Raw genomic sequence first — 19,019 nt, forward strand, 5'->3', positions numbered from 1 at the left:
GCCCTTCTGTCCCAGTGGGGGACGGCATCTTGCAAAACCCTCAGTTTCTTAAAGGAACAGTTTACCATAACTTCTCTATTAGAAGCACATTGAAGGATTTATAGGGGTTCACATTATCACATTCATTATAGCCCTTTGGGCCACTACCACACCCTGAGCAGCTTGGACATTAAGCGATTAATGGCACGCATATATGCAGTAAACGGAATTGCTTTTATTTATTTACAAGGTTTCTTACACACCTTTCGACATCAGGTCCTAGAGTGAGTGACAACAATTAAACAATTATAAAAAGACATAGAACAATTACTTGAAACACATAAAACAACCCAGCTCTTTAGATAATTAAGTTTAAATGCCCCCATATCAAGTCTCTATCTGTGTATCATGTATTTGCAGTATACATGCATGTGTATCATGTATATGCCTTTCTAATCATGCTTCTATTTTGTGTGTTTCTTTTCCAAATAAAATACAGCTATGGGGTTGCGATCCGGAGCACGCTGCCAATCTGGATCAGGGCCTTGTGCCAGTTCCTTGTTGAAAAGCCTCCCCTCTTCAGCTACTACTTCCCCCTGAAGCTGTGTCTGAATGGCAGTTTTCATGTGTTTTGTTTCCCACAACAGAGCGCTATTTGGAGGGGAAAGCCTGCAGGGCCCGTTCAGACTTGACAGCAATGACACTGCATGATAGAGTCAGACTGTTACTAATTCCCTCTAAATAAGTTGGCAGTTTGGGGCGGGGACTTAATATCCCGAGCCCTTTCCACACCACACATACCCCCCCCCAAAGTTCTTTCCCCAGACCTTTGAGGAAGGAAAGTATGGGTGGGGAGAGGATTCAGTTCCTTCTTCCTGACCCCCCACACTGTTTTTTAAACTTCCCCACCCATCCCTGGTTTTAAAGGACTTGGCACCTCCCGCTGGCCTGTCAAGTTTGCACCAAATGGCAACCTCCTCTCATTTCCTCACACAGAGAAAGGAGCAGATTTCTTGCCCAAAGAACGAAGCTTTGAAGGTAAACAAAACCTTATTTGAGTTAGCATCATGGAAGGTTACTAATCCTGCTTCATAGTTCACAAGCACACGGATTCTCTTTGGCCGAATTCCTTCTGTGTAGAATGAAAGGGGTCGTGTCCTGGCCGAGGGTGATGGTTCCAGAGATATTCCAGGAGAAGTGGAAGCATAATATGCATCAGTAGAAATCCTCCCAATAGCCCAGATCCCAATTCCATCATTCAAATTGACAATATTGTGCTCCCTTAAAGATTCCTTGACAACCCCCACAGCCCAGAAGTTCTCACCCCCCACGTCTACTACCCAGGAATGAGTCCCTAAGGTGATTCTCTCAACTCCCATAACATAGGAACAACTACTAATGTTCTTATTTGAGGATACGGGAACACCCCATGGTGGGTTCATATACGCGGCTGTTACTTGGGCTGTTGCTTGGTCATACACTGTTAGGACTAGTTTAGGAATAGCCATGTCTTCACCTACAAGAGAAAGGAAATAATTAGGGAGGCAGCGCCCCAAACCTGCATCCAAGTTTTGTGCAGCTCTGAGGAGAAGGCTTGAAAAGCCAGTGTACTAATGGGGTGGGGGGTGGGAAATTGCTCCCCCATGCAGGTCAGTTCAGAAACTCAGGGAGCGCCCCTTGAGGGCAAGGATGCTAGTTCAGAGGTAGGCTTGCTTGCAAAGGTCCCTGGTTCAATCCCTGTAGGGTGGGTTCCCTGGATAAAACCCTGGAGAGCTGTTGCCAGTCATTGTTGGCAACATGAAGCTAGATGGGCCGACGGCTTGGCTCTGTAGAAAAGCTGCTTCCTGTGCTCCTGTGCTAAGCCCTTCTCCCAATCTCACATGTAAAAACCAAAACAAAGAACTCTACCCAAGCTGGAAATGTACCGTCGGGAAATGCATTTTCTTTTCTGGGGATCCAGATAGCTGAAGTAACGCTGCCCAATCTGGAACCATATATTTGCTTAAGGAACAAAACTGATATGAGGAAGACGTTAAGACTCACACTTGGCTCCAAGGTAATGTTTTAGATTTGGAGTGCTTGGAAGTGTGTTCATGCCAAAATCTAAAATTTAGCCATAATATATGACCATTTTAGCTCTTCCATGTTGCTGTAATGCGCTTGGGGCTCGTGCGTTGAGGAGCACATTTCCCATGACTGGATGCCCTGAGATAAGGGTGCTGGGTGCACTGGGTTGTCATAGCAACACCAGCAGGTCAAGTGTGCAACTTGTAGAGTCATTCACCCTCCCACTGGTCCAGGAAATATGCCCACATGTAGAGACAGGAATAGTAGCCTCTGGGGCATTGCTTTCATCCTGTCTGTCTTGTCTGTGCCCTGTCCCCTTTGCTGTCAGGGTCCGACTCTGTAGGACTCAGGGAAAGAGGCTGTGAGTTTTGCTCAGAAGCATTAGCTAGCATGGTGATCAGTGTCAATGGATCTGCTTGTACGTATCTTTACTTCAAAGACCAGAAGGACTGGTCTTATGTCTGGAAACAATAAACACTTGGTTACTTTAACTGTGTGTGAGGAGTTTTCCCCTTAACAAACTTTGGAAGATGCTGTTTAGTTGGGGGAAGGAAATCTCTGCAGGCAGCTAGGGTCTCAGCCTGCGTACCAGATGGAGCTGGTAGACAGCTGCCCTGGACACAGAATTGACCTACGCCTCCATGGACAGTTGTGAGTCCAAAATGACTCCCAGGCTGCGCACTTGGTCCTTCAGGGGCACAGTTACCCCATTCAGGATCAGGGAGTCCTCCACACCAGGCCATACCCTGTCCCCCAAGAACAGTATTTCTGTCTTGTTAGGATTCAACCTCAATCCGTTAGCCGCCATCAATCCTCCAACCACCTCCAGACACTCACACAGGACCTTCACTGCCCTCACTGGTTCCAATTTAAAAGAGAGGTAGAGCTGGGTATCATCTACATATTGATGAACACCCAGCCCAAACCCCCTGGTGATAGCTCCCAGTTGCTTCATGTAGATGTTAAAAAGCATAAGGGAAAAAACAGAACCCTGAGGCACCCCACAAGTGAGAGCCCAGGGGTCTGAACACTCATCCCCCCCCCACTTTATGGACATGGCCCTGAAGGAGGGAGTGGAACCACTGTATAACATTGCTCCCAGCTCCTCTAGACGTTCCAGAAGGATGTTATGGTCGATGGTATCAAAGGCCGCTGAGAGATCCAGCAGAACTAGGAAACAGCATAGTCAGAAGACAAAACCAGAGTTTTGAAGTAGAGTAGATTTTAGGAGTGTGACAGGCTGTAAAAGGCAGCAAGACGGAAAGGGAATCAGAGCAAGATGGTGGGTTCCTGTTTTGAATGCAAGGCTGTGGTTATGGGAGAAACAAGACTCTCTTGAGGTGACCATGTTGTGAACCCCTCTATCATAGGCTCAGATTCTATATATGTGTGAATATATCATATACAGTCATACCTTGGGTTAAAGACGCCTCGGGTTAAATATTTTCAGGTTGCGTCCTGCGGTGACCCGGAAGTAACAGAATGGGTTACTTCCGGGTTTCGCCACTCATGCATGTGCAGACGCTCAGAATGACATCATGCGCACATGCAGACACGGTGAATTGCGACCCGCGCACGTGCAGACACGGGTTGCATTCTGCTCATGATGTGAATGGGGCTCGGGATTGGATCTCATTCGCATCCAGAGGTACCACTGTATCCTAAAGACACCACAGTCTCTGCTGTCTCTCATTTCCCAAAAGGAAATATGAACCCAGGGGATGCAGCTTGGGACCCCAGCAATCTTGTGCTGCTGGGAGATTGAAGTGCAAAACCCTCCCATATCACATCTGCAAAAGTTGTTTAAAGATCTGGCAGACTTGGAAATGTACCTTTCTTTCCTTGAAGTCCAGGGAGCACGATGTCTAAGGAAAAAGGTGAAATGAGGAAAAAGTCAACACTCAGACTTGGCTCCAAGGGCAATACTTTAGATTTACAGTGGTGCCCCGCAAGACGAATGCCTCGCAAGACGGAAAACCCGCTAGACGAAAGGGTTTTCCGTTTTGGAGGTGCTTCGCAAAACAAATTTCCTATGGGCTTGCTTCGCAAGATGAAAATGTCTTGCGAGTTCCTGCGGGGTTTTTTTTCCCTTCCCCCCCCTTTTTCCCAAGCCGCTTTTTCCCTTTGCTTTATATATCAACCAAATACTGAAGTGCACACACCTACTGTAAATACTTCTATAGACCAAAGAACAGAGTGTGTGGTGGTACAGCCCTTCCCCAGAGGACAACCTGGACGGTTTTGTTCCACCATTGCTCACCTGCAAGAATTCAGTCACTGGCTGCTTCTCTTTCTCCTCCAAGTGCTTGATTAAAAAAACTACAAAAGCCCAGACATTTACTTCTAAATTTGAAAATCCCCCCAAATGCACATGTAGGCCCCCCTCTCTGCCCCAGAACCTCACCCCCACCCCCACCCCCGGTTATGCTTCATCCTGGGATAGGATCGTCTGCCAAATGCAAGTGATCCCGGGCTATGCTCTGCTGCTGGCTCCCACCACTGGTGCTGCCAGCCTGAGAGCAGATGTCTACCTGCTACCACTGACAATGTATCCTGTACTGTTCCTGTTTCCCACACTCCCGCCCTTTAAGGTTTTTGTTCCTTGACCTTGCTATGGACCTCAGTTGGTCGCCGTTGAGGGGCCTGGTAGGAATTTTTCCACTTGGCAAATTGGCACCAGCCACTTGGTTTTTCGCCTACCTCGTAGCAAATCGTCACAACTTTATTGGTATTGGAGGTTAGGCATTGGTATTGGTATTGTTTTGTAGATGGAAGAGGGGAGGAAGCGCCATCACCTGCCCCACATATTGAAGGGTAGTCTGATAAAGGATTCCAGAGGGTGTGACCCTGTCTGAAACCTAAGGCAGGACCCCTAGCGGTGACCCCGGGGGAGCTCCTAGTTGATGTGCATCCGCAGGACTCCCCTTGCTGGTGGTTAACCCTTCCTGGACTTCAAGCGGATGGGCTGAAGCCGGATATAGTTGGTTAGGACCAATGCCTAAGCCAATACTGCTCATCACCTGTAACCAATAAAGTTGTGGCCTTAATTAGTCCATTAACGTTAATAATTGTGTCATGTGTCTTTAATTCCACTGGGAGGGGTGGGAACTTGCCACACAAACCAATAGAAAGAGCGGTTGTTGGTACAACCTTTCCCTGCAGGACAACCTGGTCTACTTAATTGTGCCAAGTCTTACCTGCAAGAATTCAGTCGTTGGCTGTTTCTGCTTCTCTTTCAGCTCCTTAATAAGGTCATCAGTAGAGGACATTTCCTCAGAGAGTTTTGCAATATGTTGGTCCTCACAGGATTTAATCTCATCATCCAGTTCCTTCAGTTGAGCCAGCAGGAGGCCCTCTTGTTCTTCCAGAAACTGGTGCAACTGCTTGAAATCAGCCATGATTTTCTGCCTCTCCATGTCTGTCTGCTTCTGCAAGGAGGGAGTCATGGCCAGAAAAAGACATTCAGATGTTCCTTTGATTCCATGTGCACAAGCAGGGCGTGTCTTGCTAAGGTAGCCTGCCTGCTGCCCTCAGCTGTGATTGAAGTTCTGTACCATTGTTAGTGTTGAAGTAAATATTTTACTTCAACACTAACAATGGTACAGAACTTCAATCACAGCTGAGGGCAGCAGGCAGGCTACCTTAGCAAGACACGCCTACTTTGCTTGGCTTTCTCATTTTATTTTATTTTATTTATTTTTATACCGCTTTATATTTTTAATAAAAATCTCAAAGCGGTTTACAGCATATTTAAATCAATAAATCGATAAAACATTAGCCAGGCGATGTTCCTCCGAGGAGCCTCTTTTTTAAGGGCTCTTTTTATAGTATTTTCCTGTTGCGAATCTACTGATCTACTAAGCTGCTGCTGTTCTCTATTCCCTTTAAGCAATAATGTTCTAACAAAATATATATAACCTGTGTTATTTCACAATTCTTGAACTGAGAACGTATGATAGAGATACAATTAATAAAATAAGTAAATATTGTATGAACAAAATTGGAGAAGGTAGTCAATCAATATCACTGGGGGGGGGGGGTCTTTCAATAGTCCCAATCCTGTAATCATGCTGTAATAGAAACTCCAGGCGTAACAATTCTTAAACAGAGAATATGTAATAGAATTACAGAAAATAAAAGTCTATGGCTGCTGCACGAACAAAATTAGACAATATAGTCCATCGGTATTGATAATTGTTTGCCATTCTTGCTGATTTGACAGCATCTAAGCAAGAAATTAAGGTGTTGAACTGCTGATGGAAGCATACCAAGAAGATATTGACCTGAAACTTATTGATGAATTTGCAGAATTTTAAATACCCATCATCATTCTTGGCTTCACTCAATTTTGTTTATAACACTCTTCCATTTTCTTCTAGCTGTGGGAGGGGGGGGATGAGAAGGGGCCTCACAAGTGGAGCAGGCTTCTTCATCTAAATCTGGCCATGCCAATAGCCATTTAATGGATATTGCCAGTGATCAAAACTGGAACAAGCCTGGGACACTGTGCAAGCAAAGCATAGGCTCCACCACAGAATTAAGGCCTCACTCTGTCAATATAACCATCCTGGAGAGGCAAGAAGGTTTGCACCTACCAGCAGATTCTGGCTTTCGGTCTCCCCCTTCAGTTTAGAAGACAGAATTTCTTCTCTCTGCTTGTTCAGGAACTCCAAATGGCTCAGAATTTTACCCTAGGGTGGGTGAAAAGGCATTTGGGTTAATTTTGGCAATAGAGATATACTCATAAACTGTAACAGCCGTGTGTGTTCAAGAAACCAATAACATGAAGGCTGAGAAGAGTCTACGTACAGCTTCTAGGAAACTTCCGTTCTCAGTGTAGAATTAAATCAGTGATCACATATGCATATTTATATAGCTAATAATTCAATTTCTGATTAAATCTGGGGGGAAACAAGAGGGCTCAAAATTATGGGGACACAGTGTAAGAGATAAAATGTTTGCTCATATACAAATTGTTGTAAATAAAAATTGCCCTTTTCCCTTATGGGGTATCCAAGAGCCTATAAAGGGTCCGTACATAGGTTCCCTATTGGTAGGAGAAGATAGCAGAGGCCAACCAGAGAATATTGGGAAGCAAAGCAGCTAGTAAGCTTGATCTTTATTGATCTGTTGCAACAGGGTGCTCCCCTCACCCGCAGGAGAGGAGGAGGAACCCAGAACAATGGCGCACAAGGCCTTATAAAGACTTTTGAAATTGCCACCCTGTGGATCAAGACCACCCCCAGAAACATCATACATACACCACAGAAGGGGTGTAACCTAAGACCACCCCTCAGATACATCACACCTACATCACAAAAAGCGGTCTAAAACAGAAATTTGAATATTGTTTTTCTCCTGTTGTTATTTATCTCCTGTCTGGCAGGTTACTTGATTGGATTGCCTGGGGAGCCTGGCCAGTCGTTTGTAGTGATAAATACTTAGTTCCTGGGCCAAGTCACAGGCTCACACCCTATTCATATCTTAAATGTGTCCTTAAGACAGGATTTGTGAGGAAAGAGACAATGGGGAGGTTTCCCACTTTGACCTTGCAGAGAAAACATTTGTCAGTTTAGGAATCAGAATGGTTCCAGGTTGGCCTTCCTGTGCTGATCTATGTATGTGCTTGGTTGGTACACTTATGAACATTACCATATATCTAAGACCATAAAATTCCTATCACACAAGTTTGCACAAAACAGAGTACAGTAGTGCCCCGCAAGACGAATGCCTCGCAAGACAAAAAACTCGCTAGACGAAAGGTTTTTTCGCCCGCGATTTGCCTCGCAAGACGAATTCCCCTATGGGCTTGCTTCGCAAAACGAAAACGTCTCGCGACTTTGTTTCCTTTGTGTAAAAACCGTTAAAACCAAGGGTGCTTAGCTTGAGCAGCTGCAGTTGCGACTTGACTTCGAGGAGCAACTGTTAGCACGTGGTTTGGTAGCCTTTTCTCAGACTTTGCTCACTTTTGAAGATTTTCCAAAACTTTTCCAGAACTTTTCCAGAACTTCTCTTTCATCCATTTGGTAAGTTAAACTTTTAAAACTTTTTTGGGGGGTTTTGGATTTTGGGTTGGGGTGTTTGGGATTCAAGGACTTGGTGTTGGGAAGGGGTTTGCGATAATCTGGGGGCTTGTGGGCCTTTTTTGGGAATTTTTATGATTTTCTGTGACCACTGGGCCAGGTTGATTTTTTTTGAAAAATTTTCTGAGTTTGAATTTCTGAGTGCTGGCCATGTTGTTATTTTTTGAAATTTTTTTTTGTCTGGGTGGGGAAGCAGTTGGGGAGGGGTTTGCAGCAGTTGGGGAGGGGCTGGGGGAGCAGTTGGGGAGGGGTTTGCAATTTCTGTGTTGTGGGTGGGTTGGTGCGTGTCTGTGGGAGCAGTTGAGGTTTTTGAAGACATTGGTGATTTTTGAAGCTTTTCCTAAACTTATTTTGCAGCCATTTGAGGTTTCTGAGGACGTCAGTGGTTGATTGTTGAAGCTTTTCCAGAACTTCTCTTTCATCCATTTGGTAAGCTAAACTTTTAAAACTTTTTTGGGGGTTTTTGGATTTTGGATTTGGGGTTGGGGTGCTTGGGATTCAAGGCCTTGGTTCTGGGTTTTAATTTCTGTGTGGTGGGTGGCTGGCTGCTTTTGTATTTTTTGGGTTTGAAGCACATCACTGATTTTTTTTTCTGTTTCTGAGTTTACGAAGGTAGGAGCTGTGCTGCCATGGGACCCAAGAAGACTGCTGCTGCGGTGGCCGGCGAGAGGAAGAAGGAGAAGGTGACGCTGGAAATGAAGAAGGAGATCATCTGGAAGCACGACGGCGGAATGCGTGTGACGGACATCGCCAGGGAGTACGGCAGGAACCCATCGACCATCGGGACCATCCTGAAGATGAGGGAGAAGATCCTGGCGACTGATGCAGCCAAGGGAGTCACCAGGATCGTGAAGAACCGCCCAGCTGTCCTGGAGGAGGTCGAGAAGTTGCTGCTCATCTGGATAGAAGAGAAGCAGCGTGCAGGGGACACAGTGTCTGAGGCCGTCATTTGTGAGAAGGCCAAGGCCTTGCACGCTGACCTCATCCGGGAACAGCCAGGAACCTCAGCCGAGCCAGAAGTCTTCAAGGCTAGCAGAGGTTGGTTTGACCGGTTCAAGACAAGATCTGGCATCCACAGTGTGGTCAGGCATGGAGAGGCTGCCAGTTCTGATGTTCCTGTGGCTGAAGACTTTGCAGCGGAGTTCCTGGAGGTTGTGACGACGGAGGGCTACGTTCTGCAGGCAGAGGCTGCGCAGGAGCAGGCCTCACTGGAAGAGGAGGAAGCAACTGAGGAACGGCTGTCCTCCGAAAGACTGAGGGACATTTGCCAGAAGTGGAAGGAGGTGCAGACTTTTGCAGATCTACACCACCATGAGAAGCACGTGGCACATGACGCTGGGAACTTTTATGATACGAGGGTCATGTCGTCTTTCAGGGAGCTGCTGAAAAGGCGGATAAAGCAGCAGACTATGGACAGGTTCTTGACCAAGAAGCAAAGAGTGGAAGAGGAGCCTTCTTCGAGTGGTCCCCCAGAGTCTTAGAAAATGTACTGTACACTTTGTTGATTTTTAAATGTTTTTCTGTCATGTTTATAAAGTTAATTTATTTTCCCTTCAATTTTTGAACTGCTCTTTACAGTATGTGTGACTTTAAAGAGCAGTTAATAAACTGTTGTTGTACCAAATTTGGCTTTGTTTGGACTTTTTTTGACCATAGGAACGCATTAATTGATTTTCAATGCATTCCTATGGGATTTCGTGCTTCGCAAGACGAAAAATTCGCTAGACGACAAAAATTGCGGAACGAATTAATTTCGTCTTGTGGGGCACCACTGTATCTTACCCGATTTGGATTCAGATCCTGAGCCAAGTCAGTCACCCTCTCACATTTTCTGCACCAAACCATGCTCTTTTCCAAAGTTAAATTGAGGTACGAACCAGAGGTTGTGGCTGGTGCATAGCCCTATTAAGAGCTCACTCTTTTTTCTTTTAAGAAAAAAAGCTTGCAGTATTCACCACGAAGTTATCACACGAAGTGCCACAATTTTCACATTTGGGGTGGAAAGGTGCCAGTTCCACCGAGTACCCCCCGAAGAAACCGGACTGCACCTAATAACATCCTTTACCCCTCATAACTTCACAACATTTGCTCCTCCTTTCCCCCTTGCAGTATTTTGCAGGTAGAACTTCCTGGGCCTCTGCTAATAGGAAGCTTTGATATGGCTCTGCAGCAGAATTGTGAGCCACATGGCTACATTGCTAATACCTGATACCTATGCTCTGGGGTTTTTGGACATATCTAGAAAGAGGGGAAGCGGTCTTACACTGAGTTATTTGTACCTCTGGTCCAACTAGCTCAGTACTGGCTGTACTGACTGGATTTCAGGTCCAGTATATTCCCAGCCCAACGTAGAAATGCTAAGGATTTCTGCATGTAAGATCGGGCTACTGCGACACTTACTTACCGTATTTTTCGCCCTATAGGACGCACTTTTTCCCTTCCAAAAATGAAGGGGAAATGTGTGTGCGTCCTATGGGGCGAATGCAGGCTTTCACTGAAGCCTGGAGAGCAAGAGGGGTCAGTGTGCACCGACCCCTCTCGCTCTCCAAGCTTCGGGAAGCTCTCCGCAAGCCTTGGGAGCCCGGCGCAACTTCCCGCCAGGCTCCCAAGGCTTGCGGACAGCAGCCTATTCTGGGGGCTGGGGTCGGGGGAAGCTCGGGCTTCCCCCGCCCCAGCACCTCGCCTCGGGGGGGAAATAATTTCTTTTTCTTTATCCCCCCCCAAAAAAAACACCTAGGTGCGCCCTATGGGCCAGTGCGCCCTATAAGGCGAAAAATACGGTAATTCATATACTGCCCTATACCTGAAGAACTCAGGGCGGTACACAGAACAAAATCAGAATATAAAACCACAAAATATATAATCAAAATAAAAACAACCCCATACCACCACCCCCAAGAAAGAACCACATTTTAAAAGGGCATAGGATGAAAATCAGATCAACCAAAGGCCTAGTTAAAAATGAATATTTTTGCCTGGCACCTAAAGGTGTACAGTATAATGAAGGCGCCAGGCGAACTTCCCTGGAGAGAGCATTTCACAGATAGGGAGCCACTGCAGAAAAGGCCCTGTTCTTGTGTTGCCACTCTCTGGACCTCTCAAGGAGGGGGCACACAAAGGAGGGCCTCAGAAGGTGATCTCAGGGTCCAGGTAGGTTCATATGGGAAGAGGCGGTCCTTGAGGTAATGCGATCCTGAGCCATTTTAGGCTTTATAGGTCAAAACCAGCACTTTGAATTGGGCCCAGGAACTAATTGGTAGCCAGTGCAGTAGGACCAGGATCAGTGTAATACGCTCAAACCGTCTTGCTCTGGCAAGTAACCTGGCAGCTGAATTCTGCACCAGCTGAAGTTTCCGAACCGTCTTCAGAGGCAGCCCTACCTATAACACATTGCAGTACAGTGGTACATCGGTTTAAGTAGTTCCGGAGGTCCGTACTTAACCTGAAACTGTTCTTAACCTGAAGCACCACTTTTGCTAATGGGTCCTCCTGCTGCTGCCGCACCACCGGAGCACAATTTCTGTTCTCATCCTGAAGCAAAGTTCTTAACCTGAAGCATTATTTCTGGGTTAGCGGAGTCTGTAACCTGAAGCGTATGTAACCTGAGGTACCACTGTAATCTAACCTTGAGGTTAGCAGAGCATAGACAATAGTAGTTAGGGTATCCCTGTGCAGATAGGGACGTACTTGGGCCACCAGTTGAAGCTGATGGAAGGCACTCTGGGCCACAGAGGCCACCTGAGCCTCGAGTGACAGCAAAGGATCCAGGAGGACCCCCAAGCTACGAACCTGCTCCTTCAGAGGAAGTGTAACCCCATCAAGAGCAGGCGATCTCCCACTCATCTGGTCTGGGAACCACCCACTAACAGTGCCTCAGTCTTGTCTGGATGGAGCTTCAGTTTGTTGTCCCTTGCTTATGTGCTATGGAGCTTGCTCATGTGTTTAGTGCTGAATACAGCCAGAAGACTGAACTTTGGATATTGGACTTTGTTACTTTTTCTATGGCTGCAGTCCTGAGGAACATGGAAGCTAGAATACGTTTCATTTATGGCTGACCTTTGGAATAAATCTTTCTAGAACTTTACACTGACAGAACCAGCAGCCTTTATTTGAAGAATGGATTTTAACAGAAAAATAGGAAGCTGACTTACACCAGCTCAGATAATTGGCAATTACACAAAACAAAAGAAAATCCCCGAAACGAGAATCAAAAAATGAACTAGAATTAAACAAAGACTTTACGAGATGCCAGCTACAAAACTCGTTTCACTGAACTAATCAGTTTCCTCAGAAAGAAATAAAGAAATTATAAGATTTTAAGTGATATCAAACAAGCGCAAGAGCAGGGCTGAAAATGCTTCCTCGAGTTTACAAAAAAGGTATGAAAACCTCAATGACAAGTTTTAAACATAGCCCTATTTAAGAGAACCAAGCAGTAGTAATAAGAAATTGAGGTTTGAAGTTTCAAACAAACTCAAAAACAGGACTGAGGCGCTCCTGGCTGCTGATGTTAAAGAAAGGTATGAAAACTTCAATGACAAGTTTTAAGCATAGCCCTTTTTAAGAGGTCCAAGCAGTAGTAATAAAAAATTGAGGTTTTAAGTTTCAAAGCAGAGCTGAAGGGCTCCAGGCTGCTGATGTTAAAGAAAGGTATGAAAACCTCGTGGATAAGTTTTAAACATAGCCCTATTTAAGAGGACCAAGCAATAGTAATACAAAACTAAGGTTTGAAGTTTCAAACAAACTCAAAAACAGGGCAGAAACTCAAAAAAGTTTTAAACCGTGCTCTGGTCCATGGGGTCACGAAGAGTCGGACACGACTAAACGACTAAACAACAACATTAAGAAATTGAGGTTTCAAGTTTCAAACAGACTCAGAAACAGGGCTGAAGTGCTCCTGACTGCTGATGCTAAAGACTGATCATTGGCAAAGCAAATGTTCTACCACTGAGCTACAGCCCCTTCACCCAGGGGTTTGGGGCAATGTCCTTGAGTCTTTTTTTTGCCTGTCTAGAATGTGTCCTTGAATATTTTCCCCATCCCTAGGATAACTGAGCATCCCTTGGAAGTCTGGTCCCCAATCCTACAGCTCCCTACCTGATACTCCTCAAAGGCCTCCTCCTTTGGGATCACCTTGTGGTCCCTGTGCTCCTTGGATTTGTCACACACCACACAGATGGGTGCTAGATCGTTTTCGCAGAAGAGTTTCAGGGGCTCCTGGTGTCTCTCACAAACCCTTCCCAGCGCTTCGGCCCCTCTGGCCATCTGAAGGCTGAATTTCTTGACTATTTCCACAATGCTCGCCAGTTGTCGGTTGGGCCTGACATTCCTTTGCTGACAAGGTTCCCTGCACTGAGGGCAAGAAGCATCTTGGTCCGATCTTCCCCAAGCCTCGGTGATGCAGGTTTGGCAGAAAATGTGACCGCAGTCTATGATCACTGGATCTGTGAAATACTCCAGGCAGATGGGGCACGTTGTTTCCTCACAGAGGTTCTGGACTGGACTCTCGTCTGCCATTTCATCTGCCTGAAATGCGAATAAAAGGCTTAGTTTCGTTTCTCCAGTTTCAAGTCCAAGGTTGGGCCTTTCCCTCCCGCTGGGTGACTCATAGTCTTTGCAAAGCAGCAGCATAAGCCGGAAGAAACCTTACAGTGTGCAGCTTCACATCCATACCATGCATTCAAAGAGCATGGTTTCTGCCAAAGAATCCTGGCAATGGCCATTTACCCCAAAAAGCTACACTGCCCAGCACCCTTAACTAACTACAGTCCCCAGGAAAATTTGAGCGAGAGCCGTGTGGCCATCACAAGGCTGATGAAAAGTCTAATACTAACTGACTGGAGCAGGAAGAGGAAGGAAGTAAAGACTGAGAAAAACAATCTACAGATATCTTACTTGAGAAGGAATCAATGAGGGAGGAATTGGTTGCCTGTCTCCCACCCCCAGGTCCTGTTACAGAATCTTCCTGCAAACACTGTTGCTCCAGTCCCAAATGTTAACAGGATTTGGGGACAACTGACTTTTGACTTTTTAATGCGCCGTAACCGTAGCTTATATGGTTAGGCTTTTAGAACAAAATAAAATTAAAGTAAATAAGCCCAAAGAAAAAAATTAAAAAGCACACGAGTGTTTGCTTAAGTTTATGATTTCATGTGTTTTTATTGTGTGTGTCTACCCTGAACTCCCCATCCTGGTCCAGCACCGTAACCACTATACCACACTGTCTGTATCTGAAGGAGCACCCAATCCAAGTTGGGTTTAAGGATAAAGAGCCCTGAGAAGGGAGACCGGTTGGCACTCCTGCGCTGCACAGATCTCAGAGACTCCGTGCTCAGTGGGTGAGTTACTCTCTGGATCTGCGAGCAGGCATGTAAACAAGAGTTTTTGTCCCAGAAACTTTCCCACAATAAGCCAATCCATCTCTTTGAGAATGCCCCTGAATTATTACCAGTCAGTCGCCTGTTGAGGGTATCTTTGATGAATCTCTGGCCTGATTCAAGAGGACTGCTGATCTCCAGCTCAGCTGAAGCATGTATGAACTGCTGAAGGACGTGGCATAGGAACATGACTCTTCTTGTTTTGCATGTTACTGTGGTGATCTGTATTTAGCTTTCGCGCAGGTGTTAAAGGAAAGGAAATGGAATGGAACTTAAATTTCAGTGCGCGGGAACTTCCCCCAAAACAAACAAGACCAGAATGTGACAGAAGTCTGGCCTGTTTGAGCTTACATACATTTCCTTGACTGCTGTTTACAAAGTACACAAAGACTCCCATTCGCTTGCCCTGTTGTCAGACCAGGAGGATGTGAATAAGCAGCTACATTTTGTATCACAATAATAACCAGTTGTTTGTCAGATCAAATTTGAACCAGTTCCTTGAAATTGGGTGAGACAAGAGGCAAATTTCAGTAGTAAGAGCTCAAGCTGATGAAGCCCTTCTGGGGTCACTCCACCACCAATGGGTGGTCACTTCTGCTGCTGCTCTGCCTGTGAGTATTGGGGAGGACCGCTCCCCCTTGAAGCCCATTTCCCACCTTGGGCTTGGGGGCGGGTCCCATACTCACCGCCACAACTTATAAGGCTCTAATAATAACACCAATGGCATCAAAGGAGGCAAGCATGGGGCTTGGAATTACTACCATGGAAGGGTAAGGGATGTATGGTGGTGGGGCAGATCTTACAGGTGAAGGGGTATGAGAGATGGATATACTTGTACCCCTTCCAACCTGCGCCCCATCCCGAGGGACAAAGGTAGGGTGAGCAGGGACTACCCACCTCCGTCACTGGTGTTGTGCAAAGCCAGGTCTATAGGCAACAAAACCGCCACCCTACGAGATTTCTTTACCTTGCAGGGGGCTGACCTGGGTTGTGTGACAGAGACCTGGGTGCATGAAGGGGAAACATGAAGGGGATCCCTGGCCCCAGGGAAATTAGACTGGCCTCAACCACATCAACATGGGTCATGTTGGGAAATGTTAAATCTTAAATGTTAAGCCAGTCATTTCAAACATAGAGGAATTTAGCCTGGAGAAGAGGAGGTTAAGGGGTGATATGATAGCCATGTTCACATATATAAAAGGATGTCACATAGAGGAGGGAGAAAGGTTGTTTTCTGCTGCTCCAGAGAAGCGGACACGGAGCAATGGTTCCAAACTACAACAAAGAAGATTCCACCTAAACATTAGGAAGAACTTCCTGACAGTAAGAGCTGTTCGACAGTGGAATTTGCTGCCTAGGAATGTGGTGGAGTCTCCTTCTTTGGAGGTCTTTAAGCAGAGGCTTGACAACCATATGTCAGGAGTGCTCTGATGGTGTTTCCTGCTTGGCAGGGGGTTGGACTCGATGGCCCTTGTGGTCTATTCCAACTCTATGATTCTATGATTCTATTCTATGATTCTATGAATTGTTTTGATTTTTATTTCACTTAAAATCACATACATTCAGAAGACTCCTCCTGGTTCAGACCATGGAGCCCTTCTTTATTTCATATATTGAAAACTCAAATAAAGCAATAGCAGTTTAAGAGTTACAATATAAGAGCAGACATGAGCATCTTGTCCTCCACGGGTTCAAACAAGAGATACTTAACAGTGGTTCTGCAAATTCCCTGAGCAGCTTGGACATTAAGTGATTAATGGCACGCAGAAATGCAGTAAGTGGAATTATTTTATTTATTTGCAAGCTTTCTTGCACACCTTTCGACATCAGGTCCTAGGGTAAAGTAAAGGTAAAGGGACCCCTGACCATTAGGTCTAGTCGTGACCGACTCTGGGGTTGCGGCACTCATCTCGCTTTACTGGCCTAGCTTCCAGGTCGGCGTACAGCTTCTGGGTCATATGGCCAGCATGACTAAGCCGCTTCTGGCGAACCAGAGCGGTACCTATTTATCTACGTGCACTTTGATGTGCTTTCGAACTGCTAGGTTGGCAGGAGCAGGAACCGAGCAACGGGAGCTCACCCCGTCGCGGGGATTCGAACCGCCGACCTTCTGATCGGCAAGTCCTAGGCTCTGTGGTTTAACCCACAGCGCCACCCACATCCCTAGGTCGCGTAGGTGACAACAATTAAAAATTCTAAAAAGAAATAGAAGAACTACTTGAAGCACATAAAACCATCCAAATCTGGAAATAACAGGGGATCATTTAAATGCCCCCATATCAATCTCTATTTGTGTATCATGTATTTGCAGACAATTCCTTTTTAATCGTGCTTCTATTTTGTGTGTTTCTTTTCCAAATAAAATACAGCTATGGGGTTGTGATCCGAAGCACGCTGCCAATCTGGATCAGGGCCTCATGCCAGTTCCTTGTTGGAAAGCCTCCCCTCTTCAGCTACTACTTCCCTCTGAAGCTGTGTCTGAATGGCAGTTTTCATGTGTTTTGTTTCCCACAACAGAACTCTATTTGGAGGGGAAAGCCTGCAGGGCCCATTCAGACTTGACAGCAATAATACTGCATGATAGAGTCAGACTGTTACTAATTCCCTCTAAAGAAGTTGGCAGTTTGGGGCGGGGACTTAATATCCTGAGCCTTTTCCACACCACACATACTCCCCCCCCCCCAAAAAAAGTTCTTTCCCCAGATGTTTGGGGGAGGAAAGTATGGGGGGGATCCAGTTCCTCCTTACCCCCATGCTGTTTTTTAAACTTCCCCACCCATCCCTGGTTTTAAAGGACTTGGCACCTCCCGCTGGCCTGTCAAGTTTGCACCAAATGGCAACCTCCTCTCATTTCCCCACACAGAGAAAGGAGCTGATTTCCTCCTCAGAGAACGAAGCATTGAAGGTGAAGAGAGTATTATCTGAAGATTATCATAGAAGATTACTAATTCTGCTTCATAGTTCACAAGCACACGGATCCTCTTTGGCTGAATCCCTTTTGGGTTGAACTTAAGGGGTCCCGTGTGGATCGAGGGTGATGGTCCCAGAGATATTCCAGGATAAGTGGAAGCATAATATGCATCATTAGGAATCTTCCCAATATCCCAGATGCCAATTTCATGATTCAAATTGACAATATTGTACTCCTTTAAAGACTCCTTGACAACCCCTACAGCCCAGAAGTTCTCGTTCCCCACATCCAATACCCAGGAATGAGTCCCTGAGATGATTCTCTCAACTCCCATAACATAGAAACAACAACTAATGTTCTTATTTGAGAATACGGGGTCAACGCATGATTGGTTCAAATATGTGCTTGTTGAGAATCTGGAGGCAAACGATGGTGGCTTCATATATATTTCTCAGGTTGGTGCTTGGCCATATGTTGCTTGGGCTGTTGTTTGGCCATACACTACTAATACTCGTTTAGGAATTACCATCCCTGGACCTACAAGAGAAAGGAAATGATTAGGAATGTGACAGGCTGTAAAAGGCAGCAAGACAGAAAGAGAATCAGAGCAAGATGGTTAATTCCTGTTTTGAATCCAAGACTGTGGCTATGGGAGAAACAAGACTCTCTTGGGGTGTCTGTGTTGTGAACCCCTCCATTGTGGGCACAGATTGTATATATGTGTAAATAAACTATATATCCCAAAGACACCACAGTCTCTGCTGTCTCTCATTTCCCAAAAGGAAAAAAAAATGAAACATGGGAATACTAAACCTTCCGCCTTGCACCCCTGAAAGGTACTTGGTGACCGAGGTAGGTTACAGTCATGACTTCCTCTTCCTGAGGCCCAGAGAGCACAACATCTAAGGGAAATAAGTGATATAAGGAAGAAGTCAATACTCAGACTTGGTGCCAAGGGCAATACTTTAGATTTAGAATGTTTGCAAGAGTGTTCATAGCATTCCATCTTTCTCCCTCTTTCAGCATTAGCATTAAGTTTTATGAAAGCATTTGTCAGGGGCTCAGGAGCAGAGGCACAGGGAAGATGGGAGATGGAGAGCGAGGGGGAGGAATCCGAGGGGAGCGTAGGAGGGGACAGTGGTCCGAGGGATTCCATGAGCCTCTCCAGCGAATCGGAAGATTCACAGAAGGGGGCGCCAGTGGCCAGGGGCAGGGGGGTCCCAAGGGGAACGCCCCAGGAGCAAGGGGGCAGCAGGGACTCCCAGAGCAGTAGTTGGAAATCAGGACCAGCTTCCCCACCAGAGCAGAGTGGGGGGGAAGAGTCCCAGGTATCGGGGCCAGTGCATTCCCCACCAGTGAGAGAAGACGAGGCAGGGCTGACCACGCCTCCCTCGGAGAGTCGGACAACGGAGGGGAGGTCAGATCCGGCCAGTGTCACGGAAGAGGGAAGCAGTGATAGAAGTAGTGTAACGGTTAGGAGAAAGGTCACTGGGTTGGCGCGAGAAGCAAGTTCAAATGTACAGGAGCGCGGGACAGCAGAGAATGAGGATTGGGAACCGGTCCTAAAGCCCGCCGGAGGCAGGGGGAGGAGCTAAGCGACTC

The 19,019-nt window shown here is 46.2% G+C and overlaps 3 protein-coding genes and 1 pseudogene across 4 annotated transcripts in view; 2 read left to right on the forward strand and 2 right to left on the reverse strand.

The window, feature by feature from the left end:
• LOC309336856 (zinc finger protein RFP-like) overlaps positions 1–19,019 on the forward strand; it is a 210,231-nt gene that overhangs the window by 61,640 nt on the left and 129,572 nt on the right. The gene's annotated exons all lie outside the window — the stretch shown is intronic.
• Positions 1–19,019, reverse strand: part of LOC309336891 (zinc finger protein RFP-like) — a 106,564-nt gene that overhangs the window by 24,266 nt on the left and 63,279 nt on the right. The gene's annotated exons all lie outside the window — the stretch shown is intronic.
• On the forward strand, positions 8,582–9,753 carry LOC309337185 (putative CENPB DNA-binding domain-containing protein 1). Its single transcript, XM_081853922.1, has 2 exons — positions 8,582–9,241; positions 9,317–9,753. The coding sequence occupies exons 1-2, from the start codon at positions 8,759–8,761 to the stop codon at positions 9,608–9,610; spliced, it is 777 nt and encodes a 258-aa protein (XP_081710048.1). The 5' UTR covers positions 8,582–8,758; the 3' UTR covers positions 9,611–9,753.
• LOC309337244 (nuclear factor 7, brain-like) lies at positions 16,023–18,224 on the reverse strand (annotated as a pseudogene). The gene has a single exon. The product of its transcript is annotated as a nuclear factor 7, brain-like (transcript).

Source organism: Podarcis erhardii (assembly GCF_964252035.2).
Source record: "Podarcis erhardii genome assembly, chromosome: 2".
Classification (NCBI taxonomy): Eukaryota; Metazoa; Chordata; class Lepidosauria; order Squamata; family Lacertidae; genus Podarcis; species Podarcis erhardii.